The sequence below is a fragment of the Poecilia reticulata genome, chromosome 10 (assembly GCF_904066995.2).
Source record: "Poecilia reticulata chromosome 10, P_reticulata-male-v2, whole genome shotgun sequence".
In the NCBI taxonomy this organism is placed as follows: domain Eukaryota; kingdom Metazoa; phylum Chordata; class Actinopteri; order Cyprinodontiformes; family Poeciliidae; genus Poecilia; species Poecilia reticulata.
This window is the reverse complement of record NC_088839.1, coordinates 23,889,137-23,911,395: the sequence shown is the minus strand read 5'-3', so window position 1 is coordinate 23,911,395 and position 22,259 is coordinate 23,889,137. Positions and strand designations below refer to the sequence as shown.

The following is a 22,259-nucleotide window of genomic DNA, read 5'->3' as shown; positions in this document are numbered from 1 at the left end:
AAATCCTCTCTACAAAACGTCCATGTTAGAAAATGAAATGCAAAAACTGCAGCTCTAAAAATACTTAAATACATAAATAAACTCTGGGAATGCTGGCCAGTCTGAAACACCAGAAACCGTTCCTTTGATTAAGTGTCAACAAAGCCTGTTCATAACTTCAATTTACTGCCTGGCACATCCTGCTTTGTTTTGCTGTGGAAAAACATTTGATCGATAAATGAGAGCTCAATTTCTGATGGTTCACATTCAGCCGTCGTGGTTCACAAAGGAAAAAAAGACAAACTCTCCTAAAAAAGCCGCAGCTTTCTAAAAACAACAGCAAACTCTCATCCTGCAGCTTAGGCCAATTACATTGGTGAAAACTTTCAAGGATTTAGTCCAAAAGCATTAAAACCACTTGAATTTTGTTGCGTTACAACAAACCTTTTGTGCTGGAACACAAAGCAGTGCATAAGTCAAGATCAAGACAAATGGTGCTCCTGCAATTTGTTTTACCAGTAAAAATCATACAACAAATGCTGTGTACAGAAAACCTTTGACTAATTTACCAGCTATTCTTTCAAGATCTAGGAGTTTAGTGCATAAAAAGGATCATCATGACCAAGGAAGAGGGCATTTATTCCTCTAATTTAGCACATTTAGTCACAAGATTGTTACATTTTTAAAATAAAGATAAATAAAACACATTCTCTGCAGTTTTCCACAAGCCATGCAAGTGAAGATGCAAGGGTCATATGAGATTTAAGATTTTATTTTAGGCCACCATGCAAAATGAAGAAAACCAATGCAACATGGAGGTGGCAGCATCATGCTGTGGGAATGCCTTTCTACAGCAAGAATGGGGAGTTGACAGGAAGCTGGAGGGAGCAAGAATAACAAGGTTGGGGCTCATCTTCCCGAAACATAAAGCATCAGATAAAACAGTTTAAGTCAGGAATCTGCAACCTTTACAATCCAGAGAGCAAAAATAACTTGGAATAATAAATTTGATGAACATCTACTGCAAGACATGTACTGTTATTCTTAAAAAAAAAAACCCACTATTTTATTTAAATTTTGGGGGGTTTAAGATACAGAAAAGCATAAAACTTTCATGAAAAGAGGATGAATAACTTTTTTAAGTGGAAGAAAATATATTAAAGATAAAGAAAATAAATTACAATCATGTTGCTGGTACTTTTAGCGACATTCTGTTGTGGAAATTTAATGCAATTATTCCATGAGCAATACAGCTAAAACCTATGTTTGCTATGATATTTATATGTACAAATATATATGTTTATTATTTTTACCCATGTTATAAAGTGCCATTGTGGAAGCTCTATAGAGCCACAGGTTGCAGACCTCTGGTTTAGGTCAAAGTATATTGATGCATTAAAATCCAAATAAAGTACAGTGAAGTTGATGGTTGTAAAGTGAAGAATGCAAAAAGACATTTACAGGCTATAAACGGTAATGGTAAAAAAGCTTTTTGAGACAGCTGCAGTTTCCTCCTAGCGAATGAAGTCGTTGCGTTTTCCTCCTAATCCAAATCAAAACCCAACATATGAGCAGATTACACACGACTTTCCACAAGCAAATTCTGGAGTCTAATTTGCTCTGTAATGAGATCTAATGAAAGCTTACTGGCCTTGTGCTTGATAAATTAAAGACAGTGTGAGAGAGCAACACAGTGAGATCTTAACCTCACCCCACTCCAGCTTTACGACTCCAGTGGAGAGGATGAGGAAGAAAGGGAGTGACAGAGAGAAGAGTTTTTTTTCGTCTTCTTGCTGCAGATTGTTTTTGAACACATTTGAGCCCATCTGTTCCCCCACAGACAGTCACCTGTGCAATTAACCTGGACCATTAGCCGTGAAACAAAGGCCTCAGCGGAAGGAGGGGGTAGTTGCTTTATGGCCAGGTGGAGAGGCAGGCATCTACACTTTCTTTTAATCTCAGCCCCTTTCCCCACTCTCGCTCCCATGCACCTGGCTCTGTGTTATTTCCACACCTGAATTCAGCCACCTAGATGTGCACACAGCCACCTGCATTACTTTACAGCCTCCGCTCTGCTTCCTGTTCTCTAACTGTCGAGCTTTGAGCGCCGACATCCTCCACTCACCCTCCTCCCGTGCTGTCCCAGCAGCTCCAAAGACCAGGGCAAAAAGACACCATTACTGCCACAGAGAGCACAGACAACACAAGCTCCCCAAGAACAGCAGTCATGCACCTGTTAGATATCCTTCCCTTGTTTTTCCCTTTCCATCTTCTTTCACAATCTCCCCGCTGTCCAACCAACCGATCTCGGCAAAAGCTTTGACATGATGACCTGAGAAACTTCGGCGAGGCTTCAGGCAGTAATTTGAAGGAGTTTGTGTGTATGGGAGCGCACAGCGGCTCGTGTCAAATAAAGCAGCAGGGGAAGGGTAGGATGGCAAATAAAAATGGCGAACTTGATGAGCAAACCCACTCATGTCCTCCCTAACTCGATTATGAATGCTCGCGCTGCACTCCATCCTGGGAGGAATGGCAGCGCGGTTACTACTTTATTCCCTGTTTGGCGACAGGGTCAGGGGGAGAAAAAAGATAAGGGAGATGTGGTGAGTGGAAAGAATGTCATGAAATTGCCAAAGGTGCCTGGGAGGCAGGAAGGGATCTACAGGAGGGCAAGGGGGGCAATTGCCCCCCCTGCCACACCTCTCCCCTCTCACAAACGTTACATTATAATCACTTATAAAAAACTAAATTTTGTTTGTCCAGACGCCTCTTATAGCCTTCAAATTAAATATTAACTCAGAAAAAGATACATAATTATTGTTATAATTAGAATTTCAAAAACAGTGGGTGCAATGAACCTCCAGGGTCAAACTGACAGAGGTGGGAAGATAGCCCAAAAAATGAACTTGAGTAAAAGTAGCAACACTTTTTACTCGAGTAAAAATTTGCCGTCCAAGAAGTTAAATGTTAGGGAAAAAAAATTAAATGTTAAAAAGAAATTCCTGAAGTAATGAGTAATTGTTCAATCATAACACCTGACTCAATATTTAGAAATGATGTCAGACTGATAAAAGTAGAAATTTACATGCAACTTTTAGTATAATTAAAATTTGGAAAAATCATATAAATAAATATCATTACAAAATAAGTGATAAAAGATTTGTATATCTAAGACTTCCAAGAGACAGAGGTTCAATAATTTGTTCTTTTTTTGTGGGTGTTATGTTTGTTTTAGTGACATATGTGGGGGGATTTTCACACACTTCCCCGAGGAGATCCGGCATTGCAACCCTGCTTAGAGCTCTTACCACTCCCTTGCTCCTCCCGTGATGTAAAAGTTTCTAGAACTGCCACTGCTTGTAGGTAAAAAGTGTGCAATTTCAGGACATTTTACCTCCTGAAATAAAGGGGAGGGCTGAAACTGGGTGGGTCCGGTCATCTCTCAGAAGAAAGGCGAAATGTCCTGACTTTGGAGAGACTGGAGGGAAAAAAAACGTGCAGCCAAGTTGGAGGGAGAGGGAGAGATGAAAGTGGATTAGCCGCGGTGGCGATTTGCATTCTGTGGTGGAGCAAAAGCCCCAGCGATGCCCCGAATAGCTGGATGCATGAATAAGTAAACAAACAAAAACAAAAATAAACCCTCCATCTGGATGGATGCTGCCAGGCCCCAAGTGTGAAACAGTAGGGAGGGAAGGGTGGGAGACGGGAAGAGGAGGGGAAAGAAAGATACTTGCAACACAGTCGTCGTCACGCTCTTCCCTCCGCTATCATTTACAGCTCCTGCCTTAAGGTCTGTGCAGCTACCATACTGCGATCACCATCCATCCAGCTCTGGGCTAGTTTGCCCAGTAACAGTACCGGCACACAAGGGAGAGCTCCAACCCAGCACTGACAGATGTTAAGTTGACACACTTTCCCAACGCCACATGGGGTCACAATGCCGGGGTGCCAGGAGGGTCACAGGAAGCTGTCATCGCAGCAGAGAGGGCCACTAGTACCTCTTTTCTATAGGCAAAGTACAGCTAAATTTAGCTCCAATATGGAGGGCCCTGACCTATATTCATTTTCCCTGACCCAGCAGGACCTTCGCTTTAATGGTGTCTCTTTTTATCCAAGCTTTTGCAAAGTGATTGAGCTCTTACATTCTCGTCAGGGTCGAAGCAGAAAGCCGCGTTTTTAAAAAGACTCTTTGTGTGCAGCTTTTAGCAGCACTCAAATATGTGCGTTTCAGATACAGTTTTGTTTTTTATTAACTTCAATAACTTCTAGAGGTGCTCGTTTTTGACTTTGTCTTTATTATGCCATGAGATACTGACTAAATGCATCTACTTTAATTCACATTGAAATAATGTACTGTACATTTGGAGCCATCAGAGGGGTTTATGTTTTACCCTAACACTGATATCTGCTGCAGCGTCTCTCCCTAATGCAACCGCAGGGAGCTCCTTAATCCCACACCTTTAATTGCTCTAATGTAATCCTCATCCTTCCTCCTGCTGCTTTGCATTAAATGCTAATAAATGCAAACTACTAAATGATTTTTTTGGCAGCAAAAAACTACAGCAAAGGCAGCCAAGGTTTGTGGTTGAGCCACACATTTTTCATACTTTAGTTACAGGTAGGGTAGGATCTGTATACAGATGTAGATTACATGAAGTCCTCACTGTCATGAAGGTTTAATTGAGTTTTATTTGAGCTAATCTTTTTTTAAAATTATTTTTACAAACAAGTACTTGTCCATTCATGGTCAAAATGATAAATAGTTGCTTAAATACTGTATATGCATATATCCCCAGTAAGACCTGGTTAAATGTCCATTTGGAAGTTGCATCTTGACTGCAAGCCTTTGATCATCTTCACTGAGCTCCTATTTGTTGTGAGATATTTGCTTCTCTGCTTGGCAGTATTGGTATTTGTTTGGTTTTCAGGCAATGCTTCTGTGCTGCTTTCCATGTTGATGCTAATTAGCCGTTTTTTTTGTCATCAGGTTTCAATCCAGCTGATATGATGAAACTGAAGAATTTGAAGGTTTACCTTCTAATGCATCCTCACCACTGGCAGCAAAACAACCCACATCATGATGCTACTGCCACCATACTTGAAAGTTAGCACATTTAGATCTGAGCCTCTTTCAGAAATTTGTTTTATTACCGTTGACAAATAACTGTCTTTGTCCATTTGATCTGTATCAGAGGACTTAATAGTGAAGTTCACATTGTAATCTAGGATGGCTAACAAAAATTTCAGTGAATTAAAAAAAAAAAAAAAAATCCCAAACAATCTATCCTGGCTCTCATAGAGCTCCGTTTTTAAACAGTGACACGTAGCGGATACATAGTTTTGTAATGCAGATCAAGATCGCATCTGAACCAAACCCCACATGGGCTGTTTGCCTCAGCGTAAGGCGGCCCTGTCTGGGGAAGCTAAATGGATTTGACAATGGGATTTGATGGTCTTTGTAGTGAGGGTAATTAGGTTTGATTGACTGTAAAGTGACTGGTGGGGTCCAGATCTGGGAGGGGAAATGATCAGACACTTGAACCACCCACAAATTAATGAGATTCAACTGTGCCTGCGCTTATTGCACTGAGGAAGAAAAGAACAGTCGACAGAGTGATGAGAGAGAGGAAGGAATGAGGAAGCATGAGAGTGGTGTGAAATAAAGAGATCTATGGAGGAAGAGACAAAATAAAGGGAACAGACATCTGAAACCTGTCTCACTACCTGAACTTGGAAGGGTGCAACTTTAAGATGCTAAGTATTATGTTTTTAATGCAAGACATTCTCGAAGAAAAGGTTGCTTCACACGTCGACAGTAGTTTGCTGAGAATAATGCATGTCTGGACAGCAGTGGATGACTTTTTTTTTTCTTTTCTTTTTTACTCTGCCAATTTTTGTTTTAGAGAGCACACAGTATATTTACTCCGTTTGTGGAACTTGTTTTTGAATAAATCTAATTTTCTACATGTCTCAGTTCACGCTGCCTGGTCTTGTGGGACTAAGCTGAGATGCAGCCGCCTAGAAGCTCTGTGCCGTCATTGCCTTCGGGCAGATACCGATTCTTTCTGGAGATAGAGCACAATCTAATATGCTGTTATTTATTACGACGAGTGCATGACGGCAGATAATCCTGGCGCCCTTGTTCCCGTCTTTTAAGGTAATTATGGAGTTCAACAATCCATACGAAGCAGTTGCAAAGAATAGCTTGTACTACTTGCACTCCAAATTGAGGGCAAAGAAAAAGTGGCTTGCTAAAAGTTTGGTGCCACACTGAAGTGACATCAATATGCACATGAAGTAAAATATGCTTGTTCTTCTGTGTAACGTGTGTAATAAACTACTGCACCTTGTAAAATTATTCATACACATTGAACTTTGAGCTTTAATGAAACAGGCCGACACAAAGTTTAGCATAATTGAAATGATTATGCGCAAATCATTTGATAAAAAATTATTAATGCCCCTTTTACTACTTCACCTCTAAACAAAACAATACAACCAACTGCCTTAAAAATCACTTTATTTAGTTTTTGATAGAGATGTGCCGATCAGATTTTTTCCTGCCGATACCGATCACCCATGAGGGCCGATCACCGATACCGATCACATAATTATTATTATTATTATTTTTTTTTTTATCATAAACACTACCGGTTACATTATGTGGAAAAAGGAACCATGAATTCACATTAATTTAGACAAAAACTTGTTTTTAATAACTTTTTCCAAGAAGAAAACTAAACAAAACAGGCATTCTGCAAATTGTACTGCTGTCAGTAATACTATCTTTAACAGACTGATAACATATGAAGGCTCTGAAGAGGCTAAATAATACAAAGAGCCAAAATAAAAACCTCTCAACATTGCCAAAAAAATTCAAGTATAAAACTTAGCATTCAAAGGCAAATACAGGTTCCATTACAATAAACAATTCAGAGTTACTGAATGAAAACTTCCTGTTAGCATGGCGGCTAGCTGATTACTGCTAGTTCTGAGTGGCTGTTTCTGACTGAACGGAGTAATTATGCAGAGCAGGGAGGAGATCGATTATTTTTTTAGAGATTATCTGTCATGTTAGGACAGCGAAAGTTTTAATATGTATGTAAAATGTATTTTTTAGGTTAGATGCTGCAGCTTTAAGCAGAGGTTTGGTGTGAGAGTCACTACCAGGTGGAGCAGAAGCGGCGCTCCGTCTGTGAAATATTACTACCTGTAGCGCATAGCAGCGGTTCAACAGCGAGAGCAGAACCAGCGTCTTACATCGCAGCTCGAAGACTTAAATAATTTTGCGGGTTATTTGTTTAGCTTTCTGACCGTCATGCTAATCCGGGTGAGTGTTTGTAGCTGTGCGCTGCTTTACCTGCTATCTGATCCTCCATATGTCTTTGTTACTGCAGTGAGCCTCGATGCAGCCAAACTCCGTCAAGTATGGCATTGTTTTTATGTCGTATTAGCTTCGTTGTGTTGATGCATTTGGACGTGCTTCAATTTTCCTCCGCAACACGCAAACGTCCCCATTCACTCAGTGCGTTATAGTTACACATCGCTTAGGATTTGTTGCTGCGCGTTTGCGCAGTGTGAAGGAAAGAGGAGACCAGCTACACAGGCAGGCTGCGAAATGAGATGCAGGTGATCGGTATCGGCAACAAGAGCCAATGATCGCCGATCACCGATCAATGCACTTTTTCACGAAAATTGGCCCGATTATGATCGATGACCGATCGATCGGCACACCTCTAGTTTTTGGCCATTTAGGCCAAAAAGTTAAATTTTGATGTCATCTGGTGAAACATTTTCACGTTTCACCGGATGCAGACTTGACTTGTACTTAATACTTTTCAGAGTTACTGCAGTCTGAGCAGTCGTTTTGAATTTTATCCAAATTTTGCATCATTGATCTGAGACATGTATCATAATCCTGCTTGAGAATAAGCCAAACAGTAAGCCTAGATGTAAATCAGAAATCTGATTGAGGTTGCATTTAATTAGCAAAAACATAAATAAATAAATAAAATTTCAGCAAAAAATTCAGAATAGAGCCTATTCTGAATTTAGGTGATTTTAGGAGGCAACTGTTGCAATGGATTTTTTTTGTTTGTTTATTGCTTATTTGAATGGGGACTACATTTTAGTATACACAATACTAAACTAATACTTTGCAATACATATTTCCCAGATGGACTTTTAACCACATAGACATGAGTAAAGAAGGATTGCAGAATAAAAATATTAAAAAAAAATAAATAAATCAAGAGGTTTGTTTACTTTTCAAAGACAGTGCATATAATGAATGCATGGAAGACCGCAATTCCTGGAAGCAGAAATTACACATGGGGGAATAAACATGCAGCAAACAGAGGAGCACTGAAACATATATCACCGTTACATTGTTGAAAGGTCTGCCCTTGTTTTTTACGTTCTATATCAAACACGAAGGTCGGCTTCAGCTATAATATCCGCTTCATTTTTTTCAAGCTAAGCTGAGGTAAAGCGAGAAGCTCAACATTTTTTTTATCTGCTTGTGTCTCTGACCTTCACGTCTCTAAAGCTATCTTCCCCGGTAATATTATTTGCAACGTCTGCCGAGCTGTGGGGACACTATGCAAACTTGGAGAGGCAACCTGTCCACCCCGCCGTGGCATGTCAGCTCTTGTCTATGATCACCTGGCTGGCATGGCTGCTACGCAGGTATGTGCTGGCCTACTGGCAGCTGTCAGTGTCACACAGAGCCATCAATTTGCAGCTCCAGCACTGTCAGTCCTGACAGGGCTCTGCCAGCCACAAGCAGTCAGCCGGCTGCACAGAAATATGTCACTTTAGTTTAGCAGGCCACAATAATGGAAACATAAATTAAAAAAATGTTTTCCGTGTTTAAAAATACACAAGAAGGGGAAGAAAAAGAAGCTGCAGCCAAATTTGAGAGAAATCTTAGAGATGTGGATGGGCTATCAGGTACGGAGTCAAAACGTGAACTGAACTTCAACATGTAGCGGTTTCTGAACATCTGAAAGGCTTTTTTTTCTATGAGGTCTGAAAAATTATACAATGTTTTAATTTATTCAGGTTTGGATGCGTGTGGGGAAAAAAAACAGAATATGGAAAATATTCATCCTCAGGACCTTTGAGAACATTTTATATGCATTTTTCAATTTATTTTCAACTCTATCATTCCATCCATCTGTTTATCCAACTTACCATCCATCCATCCATCCATCCATCCATCCATCCATCCATCCATCCATCCATCCATCCATCCATCCATCCATCCATCCATCCATCCATCCATCCATCCATCCACCAAAAAGTAATCCAAAGCTAATTAAAAGTATTAACTTTTGAAGTAAGAGTGTTTTCCAACATGACTGACATTAAAGAGTCACAAATTCAACTCTTCCCTCTTTGACACCCGGCTTGTGTAGTTGGATGTAAACTTCTACGGAAATAAAAAAACATAGGGAATGCAAACCTTGCAGTCTGCTGTCAAGGCCTAACCTAACTAACCTCACAGACTTATTTTTCCCTCATATTTATAAAATATACGCCTCTCCCAGAGAAGCCCACTTTTTTTTATTTGTGTAAACATACACCATTTGATCCACAGCGAGTGAAAGTTTGACAAGAAGGATGCATAAATAGAAGCTGCAGGCCCATCATTGTCAACATGCCAACTGCTCTCTGCAGAGAATCATACAGACACGGAGACCTCATTTTAGCAGGCCTTGCTGAGAGGGAAGAATGCCTAAAAAACTTAGCAGCTCAAAAAAAACCAAAAAAAAAACAAGACACACACAAACTGAGCTTTGGAAGAGGAAAGAAACACACACATTTCTGCGATAAAAATCAACTGTGGCGACACCATCTTGAGCTGAACTCCATGTCCATTATTACCACCACATTAATTCACTCACCTTTAGGCTTTATGATTTGTAAGTGCAAATATAGATTTTAAGTTGTTTTTATCCAGCTTCCAGATGCTGAATGAACAAAGATAACAGCATAAAAGATGATTATATTGTGCGTTCAGTGGCAATGTTGGAACATATGTCTCCTGCCAAAACACATTTATCATAAACTGTATTCTGTTAAAGCAAAGCAATGTATGGATTTGCATTTTTCTGGTGTCTGCAAGCTGTTGCAGTGGATTGAGGCAGCTGGGTGGTCTTCCATCCATTCAGCAAAAAAAAATGATGCAATGAAGACAGAATAAAAAAGATAAGTGCATGTTTAGAGCTTTTGTATTTTTAAGGTTTTAGTGAAACAGCTGACTATATTCAAGGGGTTAAAAAAAGTCAGCTGTGTAATGTCTTCCTTCTGAAGTCTTTTTTTACACTTTGTCACATGACCACCACAAAAATCCATGTATTTTATAGGAACATAACAATAAATGAATCATAGTAAATATTTATCAAAAATTAAAGTTGTCTTTTCAGTACATCATCTGACATGTGTGGCTCTGTTAAGGTTACAGACCTCTGGTTTAGATCAAAGTATATTTATGAATAAGAAAGGCCCAATCAAAGTTCAGGTCCGTTTGTAATTGGAAACTGGAAACAAGACTTAGAAACTGGTGCTTACAGACACTCTCCATGGCTCAGCATTAGCTATTTCACCACTGAGCTACAAACTGACTAGCTGTTCAAAACTGTTAGAAGCAGCAAAACATTAATTTACAGAATATAATTTGAAAAGAAATGCAAAGCAAAGCTTAAATTTATATCTCTAATAATAAACTATGTACCATTTTTTTCAGTTTTTCATTTGTTTAATACACAAAATACCAATAAAATCAGCATTTTTTTTTGCTTACGTTGCTCAGAAGAAGGTCTCCCCGGTACCTGGCTGAAACATAACGGTCTACTGGCATCTACTTATTTGCTGTGTTTTTTTTTTGTTTTTTTTGTTCATATGTGCTTCATGCCAGACCACATTGTGCTCAAAAAGCAAACAGGCTTTCCGGGTCTTTTGAGAGCTTAGTGAATTTGACTGGGAATATGCAGATGACATGCGGGTTCAGACACTCGCCCCAGACGGGGAGGCTGACCCCGGTGAAGCCAGCCATGCCGGCGACCAGAGGGGCCCTGCTTCTCCTCACTCTGATGCCTTTAGAGAAGGAAAGTTCAAGTCCTCCACCACGCTGCAGCTCTGTGCAGAGCCCGGCTTTCTGCTGCTGACATTGTTTCATTTCATATCCTTGCAGTAAAAATATCCTGCTCTTAGCCTGTAATAGACACAGGCATTAGCTTGAGTTTATATTCTGCAGAGCTCAACAGTCACTTCCACTGATCTAAAGTGGTTCTGTAAATGTTGAACAGCTGGTCAGTTCAAGAGAATCCACTTAGAGCAAATTAAAACAAATTGAGTGACTGGGTAATGATTTTATAAGATATTTCATACATTAAGATTTCAAATACTTAACTAAGAGGAGTGTTTAGTGATACACTTCTCTTATCTATCTGTCACTTTGTTGGAAAAGTGATACAAAGAGAGGACATCATTTCAAGGGGTTATTATTATTTTTTTTATATTACCACTTTCCTAAAAGCGTTTATCTGCTCTCCCTCTCCTCTTTCCTCCATCCTGGTGCCATCATGGCAAAAAGCTAAATGAATTAAACTCTCATTAAAAATGCATTTCATTGTTAATCATTTGCGAGCAAAGAGGATTAGGTTGCAATTTGTGAAATGACATAAAATCTATCCCTTCTCAAAAATAGACTCTTGAAATTGCGTTAAACAAAATACTATTATCCATCAAGCAGTCCTTTAAGCCACAAAATGAGCAAACCAGTAAATCCCTAAAATAGATAAGACACTGACCTGTGCTTAATTCTCATAACACAATAGGCATATGTTTACCCCATCTGCTCAGCTTATGCATCCAAAAACACAGAAAACATAGCTGGTTCTACTCAATTTCCATCAGTCTGATCTCTAAGAGCAGGTGTCTAAACTATCTATTTCAGGATTTCATTTAGCCTTTTAACCCCCAGAATTTAAAATTAATGTCAAAAATGCTCAGCCATCATTAATTAATGGTGAGAGGAATTACACGAGTCTCTTTGTGTTGCTCACTTCTCTGTTTTCCCAAACCATCGCGGAAAACAAGAGTGAGGCTCCGCATGAAATATTGATAGGAAAATCACCTCAAATAACCAACTCTTCGAATATGTGAAGCACATGTAGAATTTTAGAGCAGGCAGGGAGACAAGAGCCGAGAGTCTCAAGCCAAGGCTGTCAAACAGGGAGGAGAGGAGGCGCAGAGAAGAAAGATGCGCAACAAGAAAACATTGAATTTCCTGCTATATATTTTCCAACCAAACAGCTTAAAAGGAAACCGAGACGTGGGGCGCGAGCGCAAACCACCGAGCTGCTTTAACCTCAACCCTTCTTCTGGCTGGAGCTTACATTCCCATTCATCAGACGCATTAACGGAGCCCTGCATGCGTTTGTCCTTCCTTAGATTGCTTTCCACAAAGAAAAACAACTGAAGGAACAGGAAAAAAAATGTCAAGGTTAAAAAAAATAATAATAATGCCGGTAACGACCTTGACAGAGGAAAAGCTGGCAGCGCTGAGCACCTCCTGCATTAGGAAAGTGGATATTCCATATTTTCAAGTTCGCCATTATTAAGATTGGCCAGTACTCTGTGTCGGTGCACAACGCAATCCCTGAAATGTCTGAGGCTGCAGGCAAGGCAGAGTTTAGATTTTTGGCCCATGCAGTGTCGGGCTGAAATTATTTGCTTGATGATGGGGTCTGTTTGGACTTCTGTGGCTCATTTAGTGAGCCTACAATACACTAAGCGTAGAAAAGGCCAAACAAGACTCCACAATATAAAGATATATCTACATCAAGTCATAAATAGCTTAGCTTGTTTAGTAAAATAGAAAAAGTTAATTAAACTGCCACAAGCGCAACGCACAACTAAATGTGTACACGGCCCCGGCCTGATGCACTCCTATCAATCACACGTCCCAGATGATTTGCACTTTACTCAGCCTGTGGTAACAACAAGACGCAGGGTGAATGCATCCAAAAACTTATGCTGATAATAATTCATCGTGTACCTCAACCCAGAATTAGTCCAAAGATACACTCCCTTCACAACCAGGTCGCTACACCTCATTTAATTTTTTTATATCTTCCCCCCCTCACAGATATTTTGGTATTTCAGTTTCAAGGCAAAGGATATGTGATAAATTAACACTGGAAAAAGCTCATTTTTCCTCCATGTTGCGTTGTTATTGCATCTCATAAACCTGGGCTCATAAATCTGGTCTTTCAACAGGGGTGTGTACACCTAGGAGAGAAACTGTTTACATCTTCCAAACAAAAAGGAAACCGAGGGCGGGAGGACAAACACATAAGTTGAACACACTTCCACCTGTTTCTGGTTGGAGCTTAAATTCCTAGTCCTCAGACACATTAACAGAGCGCGGCTTTTGTTAGGTTGCTTTCCGCATAGAAACAAGTAAAAATACATGAAATGATTCTAGGTTTAATGAAAAAAACATGCAGGTAAGAACCTTGACAGCAGACAAGCTGGTCATGCCAAGTGCATCTTGGATTAAGAAAGCGAGTTTTCCATAATTTTCCAAGGTCACCGTCATCGAGACAGTCCAGTAATCTAGGTGTCGGTGCGCAGCACAATCCCCCACTATCTCGGAGGCTGCAGGCAACGCTGCCCATGTCATCCTCATGTTTTATTCATTCTGAATGTCATATTATGGCATTCAGAAACCAAGATCAAAATCTGCTCTGGCAGAAATATTTAATATCACACCACTTCTCCATCCTTCTCCATCTGGTTTGCCAGACACAGAGGGAGAGGGGGTAGACAGCCTCCTTCAGCTCAGCCATGTTGGATTATTGAAAGTAGAGCTTTCAGAGAGGTCTCTGCTCAAGGAACAAAAAAAAAAAAAGAAAAAGAGCGAGAGAAGAACTGTAGCATGCATCAATTATCTTGGAGAGTCTGTGGCGTGCTGGAGACTGTCTTGTCATATTTCCCAATGAGGCTGGGCGATGGAGAGGTCCTTGGCTAGCACTGACATTTAGAAAGTGGTGTGGAAATCCCAGTCTGTTAGTCAAAAAATATGAATAAATAATGGACAAAAGAGTGCACTGACTGCCTGTAAGGCCTCCCAGGCTTGAAATTCCTTCAGTGTCATTGTCGTAACTAGACACACGCATCAGCCTCTGTCACTGTGTTTTTTCCTCCACGTGCGAAACAATGGCAGCTCACACTGATCAATACACGACTGGCTGCCGTTGCTGCAGGACAGAGGAGTCATTACAGCGTTTCTGGAAACTGTTATACTATTATTTTTCCTTACATTGCTTCCATGTAATGAATGGTAAACTACCAGAGCCATAATGATCATGTTGAGATTGCCATCCACACAGCAATCTCCGGTTTAGTCGATAAAGCGGGCCTTAATTTCCTATCTTTACATGCAGCCCGCATTTTCCAGTATGCGTCTCTGTAAGCAAACAAAATATTTGAGTTTATTTGTGACTACTTTCCAATAACTGGAAGCATGACTGAATAAAATGTGTTCAATTTTTAGATGCAGCAGGGGGAGAATGTTTTTTGTCTACAGAATGTGGATAAGTAGAAAATACCAACTCTAGCATAACCTCTCTTTTGTCTGGAAGCACTGACTGAGCTATGGAAGCACTGTAAACATGAGAGTTGAAAATAAACTAAAATAAAGGACTCCCTCCCCCTGCTTCTCTACATTAGTATCAGCAGCTGAGTTCAAATCCGTGTGCAGCAAATTTCCATGAAACCCTCTCTCCACCCTTGTGCTTCTTGTCCCCTGAACTCCCCGTCTCCGTCTCGGCAGCAGCATGGGGAGAAGCAGCGTACCTTTGTTCATGTCAATCAGCTGCTTCTTCTTCTGCTGACGCTCCTGCTTCTCTCGCTCAGCTTTCTCCTTCGCCAGCTTGGCTCTCTTGATCTTCTCCTCCATCTCCCTCTTCTTGTGGTTCTCCTTCACGGCTTCCTGATGAGGCGCGCGCACACACACACACACACACACACACACGCACACACACGCACGCAGACACACACAAACAGATAAAATCAGAATGTTGCTCTGCCACCTTCACTCTTTTATCATCTTCTACACTGTATAGTGTACAGGAGCAGCAGAATACCATCAGCAAATTCTTATTCAGCAACTGGCTTGATAGAGATAAGCGTCTGGAATAAACAATGTATCTGTTGCCGTGTATAGGCCTTTTTTTATTATAAGCCTATCTATCAGTGAGGTTTCTGTACATGATTTCAGTCCCACAGCTGATTTAATGCCAAACCTACATGAATGAGGACATTCACACATAACCAGTGCTTTCAAAAAGTATTCATAGCCTTTGGCTTTTACACATTTTATCACATAACACAAACTTCAAAGTATTTTACAGAAAAAATAATAATACAAAAAAAAAAAAATCAATATTTTCATGTCAAATTTTCATGAAAGAATGTTGCTCGTCTTGTCTGCTATTTTAGCAGAATTGCTTGGTTATCTAATAAATTTACCAGCAAAAGTTCTACAGCTTTTCTTGTAAGAATTGTAAAAAGTGTCACTATACAGACACAGGGCATCAAAAACCGGGGCACTCTCAATTAGCTAACATTTAGGCATAGTGCATGAAGTGGCCCAGAAGAGCCCCGCCTGTTCACAGTAGATTATTCTGCTGAATGTGGAAAATTCACCTATTCATGGATTTTTTTGTAAAGAATATCTAACATGTTTTAAAGAAAATGCAGTTTTGGAAGCTAAAACACCAGGCGCCATGCTACTCGACATGCTATTGGCATGTCCAAGGGCAACATTCTCATTTTTCTCGACGCCAATAGGCTGCACTCCAAGACCAGAGATAAAAACAAAAATCAGGTATCAACTTGATAATTATGCTCATTCAGTTGGTCAATAACATAAAACCCAATTAAAATGCATTGAATTTTGTGGCTCTAATGAGACAAAACGTGAAAAGGTTCAAACTGAACGCTTTTGCAAATGTCTGCACGACATAACGCAGGCATAATTCTTCAGACAACACTGGAAAGACATTTAATTGAGAAAGCAACATGTGGCAGCCGTGTAGCGAGCCCAGCATTCAGAAAGCATCCGTCTCCTCCGCGGTCACCAGCTGAAATGCCAGAAAGGAATCCGGGATGGAGAGATAATAAACCGTATGTCTTCAGCACTGTACAAATCTGTCAGTTTGTTCTGCTGCAAGGAGAGAATAAGATGCAACTGTGTGACCTTTGGAGACAACAAAATGCTGTTGCATGCTACGCCTGTGGCGCAGCAGAGGTTCCACGTGTGGGAGGTCATACTTCATGTTAGTAAATCCATACGATTATGTGCGCTAAGGTTGGAGTCCATTTACATCTTTATGCTTCAGCTCATCTGTGGTGTTCCTTCTCCCGTATGCATCCATGTGGGCAGCTTTAAGCGAAGGCATAACCCTCTCTGAGCGGTGATATAATATGTGGCGACAGCAGGCCCCCCATCCACTGCCCCTGTGGTCCTGATGAGTGCGCCGTGTTGGCAGCTAAGACAGAGGGATTATGGGGATTGCGGGAAAGGAACAAGGAAAGAGCAGCTCATCATGCCAGTCAATAGCAGGGCTTTTCTACATGTCCAAGGACACGGGCCCTCGTTGTCACCGCCTCCTTGATGGATGACAAGGGCAGCGATGGCAGCAGAGACAGAGAGAGAAGAGCGAGGTGGAGTAATTGTGATAAAAAAAATATCAAGTTTAAATCCTGGAAATAAACAAAATGATAGTGAAGAAAGGGCAAGTATGGTACTAATATTGTGTGTGTTGTGAAACTGTGATTACTTGTCTCAAACCACTGCAAGTCAGCGACGTCTCTCATACCAACCTGTATTTAATCACCACATCAAGGCTGTGTAAATTAGACCACTGCCCCCTGCACAGGATATTGATTGCATCCACTCTACCACTGCTTTCAACAGGATGAGAGCTGTGCCTTGTATTAGCAACAAAACGTTTAGCTCCCATATTTTCTCCAAATGATGAGCAGCTCTGACAGCCAACCGCCAGCAGGGTTCAGCTCATTTCCAAATGAACGTTGCTGAAGTGCTTCAGGATAAAATCGGAGTAGAAATTATGTAGATTACGTACATAAGTCCTGTCGGCGAAACTTACTCTAAACAAACAATTAATTCTGACTGTAAACATGATTACGATACATAATTTAGCGTCTCTAATCAAACAACACCTCTAATTATCAAAGCCCTGCATCTGTGGTTTATTTTGTGTCCCTTTTCCAGTTCTCTGCGACAGGCTGAAATTTCCTTCGGGCGAACATCGATTGTATCACGCTCAATTTTCCTGACAGCTCCGTTTATTGTGGGAGGACGTCCAAGATTAAAATATTCTAATGAAATGTGACTTGATAAATAAACTGGTTGATTTGACATCTTGCTCAGATATTGATGTCCAGTTAGTTCTCTAATGCATTCTGGACTAAACCAAACCATATGATGCGATTTTAAGAGAAAACGTGAAAGATTTTTCTCTTTGGTATTTGTATTTTGTTGTTTGTCCCTCTGAGAATCTGTTGTGCCAAAGAAAACACAGCATGCATGCAGAAAATGGTTCCTCTGGTGAGATGAGAAAAAATATTGAACTCTGGTTGAGATGCAAATGAAACTAACAGTATGACATCGAGGGCGTCAAACTCCAGTCCACAAACTCATAGTTGTGTCCTTAGTTCAACAAACTTGATTCAAATGGAGAAAAATATATCAACAGTCAAGTGTGACTAAATTGTGCTCTTGATTTTAATATAGGGGCAACTGTGGCTGTGTGGATAGAGTAGTCGTCTTACAATTGTAAGGTTTTAGGTTTGACTTCAGCTGTCACATGTTGGTGTGTCCCAGGGCAAGGCACTTGACCCCAAGTTGACTACTTGGTGTATAAATGTGTGCATGTTAGTGAGTGTGAATAGGTGAATGTGGCTCCAATGTAAATGACTTGAAAAGCACTTGTCCATTTGTCATTACCATTTATTGACCTAATCATTTGACTTAGATGTGTTGAAGCAAAGCCTCATCTAAAAGTTGTGGGACTTCTGAGCTTGAGGAATGGAGTTTGATACTCCTGGCATTATTTTCCTTCGAAGGTGCAGCATAGGTGAGACATGGATAGAGCTAAATCCTGGGGAAAACTTATAATAGCGTACATAAAAAAGTTAGAATCAAGAGCTACAATGGAATATAAGCATGTTAGAATGGCTCAGTCAAAGTCCACATTGAAATTCAATTGAGAATCTGTGGTAGTACTTGACAACTTATGTTCCCAAACTCTTTCCATCCAATCATTTTTCAACTATTTTGCAAAGAAAATTAGGCAAATATCTTTCTATAGATGTATCTTTTTGGAGTACATAGAAACAGATATTTTCAGGCAGTCAGGAAGTTCAGGAAGTCCATTTAGAGTTTGGGCTTTGGGTCTGGATGTCTCTTTGTTGCCTCCCTTTTTTCCAGCCGCAGTTCATTCACAGTTCACATGCAGAACTTACTATACACACCTTGTGACCTGGAAACCTGGATTTGAATGAGTGAACGCTACAAAAAATCTCCAAGTCCTTCTGGTTTTTAGAAAAATTTGTTCATGCATGCATCACTATCAAATATTGGCTATGCAAATTTTTTAAAAATAAGAAATTTAAAATTTTGTAAAAACAAAATGTGTCCCATTTGGCATTCAGCTGTCGGTAATGCTGTCCAAGTACTAACATGGCAGTTCTTTTTTAAGGCCATGATACCCAGTCTGGCTCTGTTGTCTTTATAATTTCTAAAATGTGTGTATTGTTCCTCCTTGACCTGTGCAACACAACACATCTCCCGCAGCATGGTTCCCTTCCCATGCAAATGAGTTTGCCGGTCCAGTGAGGGCGTAATAAGTATTTCCAACTGCTCGGTTGCACCAATGATCTCACACAGAGAGGGTGCCATCGCTATATCTCATTTGAATTTTACAAACACTACAACGCCTGGGCTTTAAGTAGCAAATGTGTTTATTAGCCATCTGCTGCACCGTGTGCCAGGATGTGGGGTGAAATGGCTTCAAGAAGTTATAGGTTACAGACTGGGAGGCTTCTGCTGCTGTATACATGTACTCACATATTGATGGGTGACCTTCAAAGTCGCTGTACAGTGAGTAAATATATCGCATAAACATGATGATGACTCAGCCGAGTCTAAAAGCGGCGATCACTTTTTATATTTTGAAGGAATAAATGAGGATTATATCAAATAAGGTGAAAAATGGCACCTACAAATATTAAAAACCTTCTCAGAAACGTCCTATCCTGTTACTCTATGGACCCACTCTGAGTGATTTGGTCATATTAGAAAGTCACTCCATTAACAAGGAAAACTGTTGGCTCATCCCAGCCCATCTGCTGTGCTTTGATAACTCATTAATGAAAAAGAAAAACTCCCCATCCTCATGCTCCTGGTCAGGATTACATATAACACTCCCTGCTATTGCATTTCACCCATACTCTATTTCAAAGTATGGCAGTAGCATTAAATTAACAAATTGTTGAACTCCTCAAATACTGGCTCAAATGATATTTTATTGGGCTCAAAAAAAAAAAAAAAGAAAAAAGAAAAAACGAGGTGGGGGTAAGGGAGAGACGGAGAATGAAACAGAAGGAAAATAGAGTTAATGGATTCTCTTATCAGTTACATTCAGTTCTGTGAGAACTGTCTGTCAATGCGTTTGCTCAAATGCCTTATGTCGGTCGGGTGCATTAAGCTTCCGCTTTTTAGTAAAAGCAATTTAGGGTGACTGTACTGCAAGGGAATTCTTTAATACAGCAGATGCTTTGTGCTGTGAATGCGTTACAAAGGGCGGCGCGACGGAGAAGGAACTTAGCGAGGATGTTTTGTCCGAGTCAAACAACTTCATATCTCCGTATTTTAAAAGAATAATAAACAAATGTCAGCGGCGCACCAGGCGTTCCAAGAGGCTAAATCCAGCTAGCATGTTCACTGACAACAAGTCATCACGTTTATTTGATTTGCCATTTGTCACAATCAAGAAGGAGTCGATGCAAGTCAAAGATGAATAAAGCATAAGACCTTTTTTTTGGAGGAAGAAATGAGTTAGCCTAGTTGTTTCACGGGGTAAGAAAAATAAAAACAACATTCAAATAGGAACAACCATTGATTCCTTGTGCTCTGGAAGCAGATGGGATTAGCCTTTCTGTCAGTAAAGCTGAAGCGCCAAAAACTATAAATAATATCTGAGGAATGTGGTGATTAAAGGATTGTTTTTGTATGAATATATTAACTACACTATATCCCACTTACTTCTATCCCCTTAACCATAGCAGGAAATCGGTAATAAAATATTCATATCCAGCTATTTGCTTGAGAGAATAATTTATTTTCTTGGGTGGATGCCTCTTTTACAGATATGCAACTCTGGAATCCTTCAGGGAGAGCTGTGCTGTGCTGTGCTGTGCTGTGCTGTGCTGCGCTGCGCTGTGCTGCGCGCTCGTGCACTTTGATCAGAGAGAATGGGAAGCGGGTTTCACACGAGGATCAGAGTCAGAAAACGAGAGGGATTCAGACAAGGGGACCTTTCCATTTACATTAACGGGCTGCGAAGAGAAAAAGAGAACGCCGTCTGGACAGGATGTCATCATCCTGTCACCTGGAGCTTTAGGGGAGGTGCCAGGTGGGAAAGAGAGATGGCAGAGAGGCGAAGACAGGTAAATACATGTTTAGAAGACTGCTGAGAAAAACAGGGGATTTTTACTTTACTTTTCACATGGCTTCTATCATTACCAATTCAATTTGCACCTGGTTGATACGTCAACGAACTATTAATTTTTCTCCATGTTCAAATGAATTCATCTGAATGAACTTGTTTAAAGCCAATTTTGACAAAATGTCTAATTTTGAGCAAAGGAACATATAAAATGTAATAATGCACCACTGACTGCATTCTGACTGAAAACACCTCCAGTTTTAACTTTTAAGCAAATGAACAAATAAACACTTAACTTTCATGCGACTTTGGGATAATTATCCAGTTTAAACGGCTGGTTTTGTCCAAGTTTCATTTCAGGAACAACCCAAGAATCACCATAGCTGATTGAACACAAATATCACGGTCCACAGCGAAGAAACTTCAACATCAACTTGAACTGAGAAAGTGCTGAAAGGAGTTAAATAAATATTCGTGTGTCTGTTTTTTTATTTATTATCAGCTCAAAAATAAACTAAATGTGTAAGATTTTATTCAGATGAATGAAACAGATGTTTTTAGAAGGAGATTGTAGATCAAAAGCATGTAAAGGGTCTTTTATGAGTGTGTTATTAAAACAGGCAAAGCATTTTCTATTTTTGGGGGGGTTATTGTGGGATAGTTTTTAATCGTTTTTAGTCTAAGTTCAGGAGCAACAATGGGATGTGGGTCATTCTGTCTTCTGAAGTACTTGCTGGATGACTCAATGGGGGCAGCAGAGTTGTTTGATGTTTGTGGTTCAATTTAAATTGAGATTAACACAGAAAGCAGTTTAATAAATGAGGAATATTTTCTGGTGCACCTAACGTTTTGTTATTTTAACTCTGTCGAAAATCTTGCCGTAAAAGATTTTTTAAAAAGTATCTACCTGCATCAGCTAGAGAAAGGCCAGATTTGTTTTATTGCAGAACTGTCGAGGGCAGCAGAAAATCAGTCATAGGGCCGCAAGTGGCCCCGAGATCCCACTCTGGTCAGCATCAGAGTCTGTCTGGAATGCTTCACTTCTAGAGTAAATGTGTTTTTTATTCAAATTTTAAGCGAATTTGAAACAATTACAAAGCTTTTTCCCAGCCATAAAAGCAGGTTTTTTTCCCCCCGATATCAGGAAAATCATTAAACTTAACCTTAGCTTAAAGGTTTTAATATAACAAATCAGTGCTAGAGTCAACAACAGCAAACACTTATCAAATGGGTTAGCTTTGGTACATCTCTGAATCCATTGTGAACATTAATAAAATCTTAAACAAATTCAAAGTCTTGCTATTTGTCCAAGACTTTTTTGCTATTTAAAAGATCAGCACATAAAAGATCAGCACATAAAATAATCTTTTAAATGTTGGGGACATTACAATACTTCTGTGAAAGAAGACAGAAGAATAGATGAATGAAAAATGACCCAATTTGACTGACTCAAAAGTATATAAAATGCAAAAGAAAAAAAAAAACACAAAAGACTGAAGTTGCTTTTGTTTC

At 40.0% G+C, this 22,259-nt stretch overlaps 1 protein-coding gene across 8 annotated transcripts in view; it reads right to left on the bottom strand.

Annotated features, from left to right (window-relative positions):
* Positions 1 to 22,259, bottom strand: part of diaph2 (diaphanous-related formin 2) — a 456,529-nt gene that overhangs the window by 71,816 nt on the left and 362,454 nt on the right. For all 8 annotated transcript variants that reach the window (XM_081611702.1, XM_081611700.1, XM_081611701.1 and 5 more), the window contains one exon: positions 14,848 to 14,983. In XM_081611702.1, the coding sequence (XP_081467828.1) occupies positions 14,848 to 14,983 (136 nt within the window). The remainder of the gene's footprint in view (positions 1 to 14,847; positions 14,984 to 22,259) is intronic.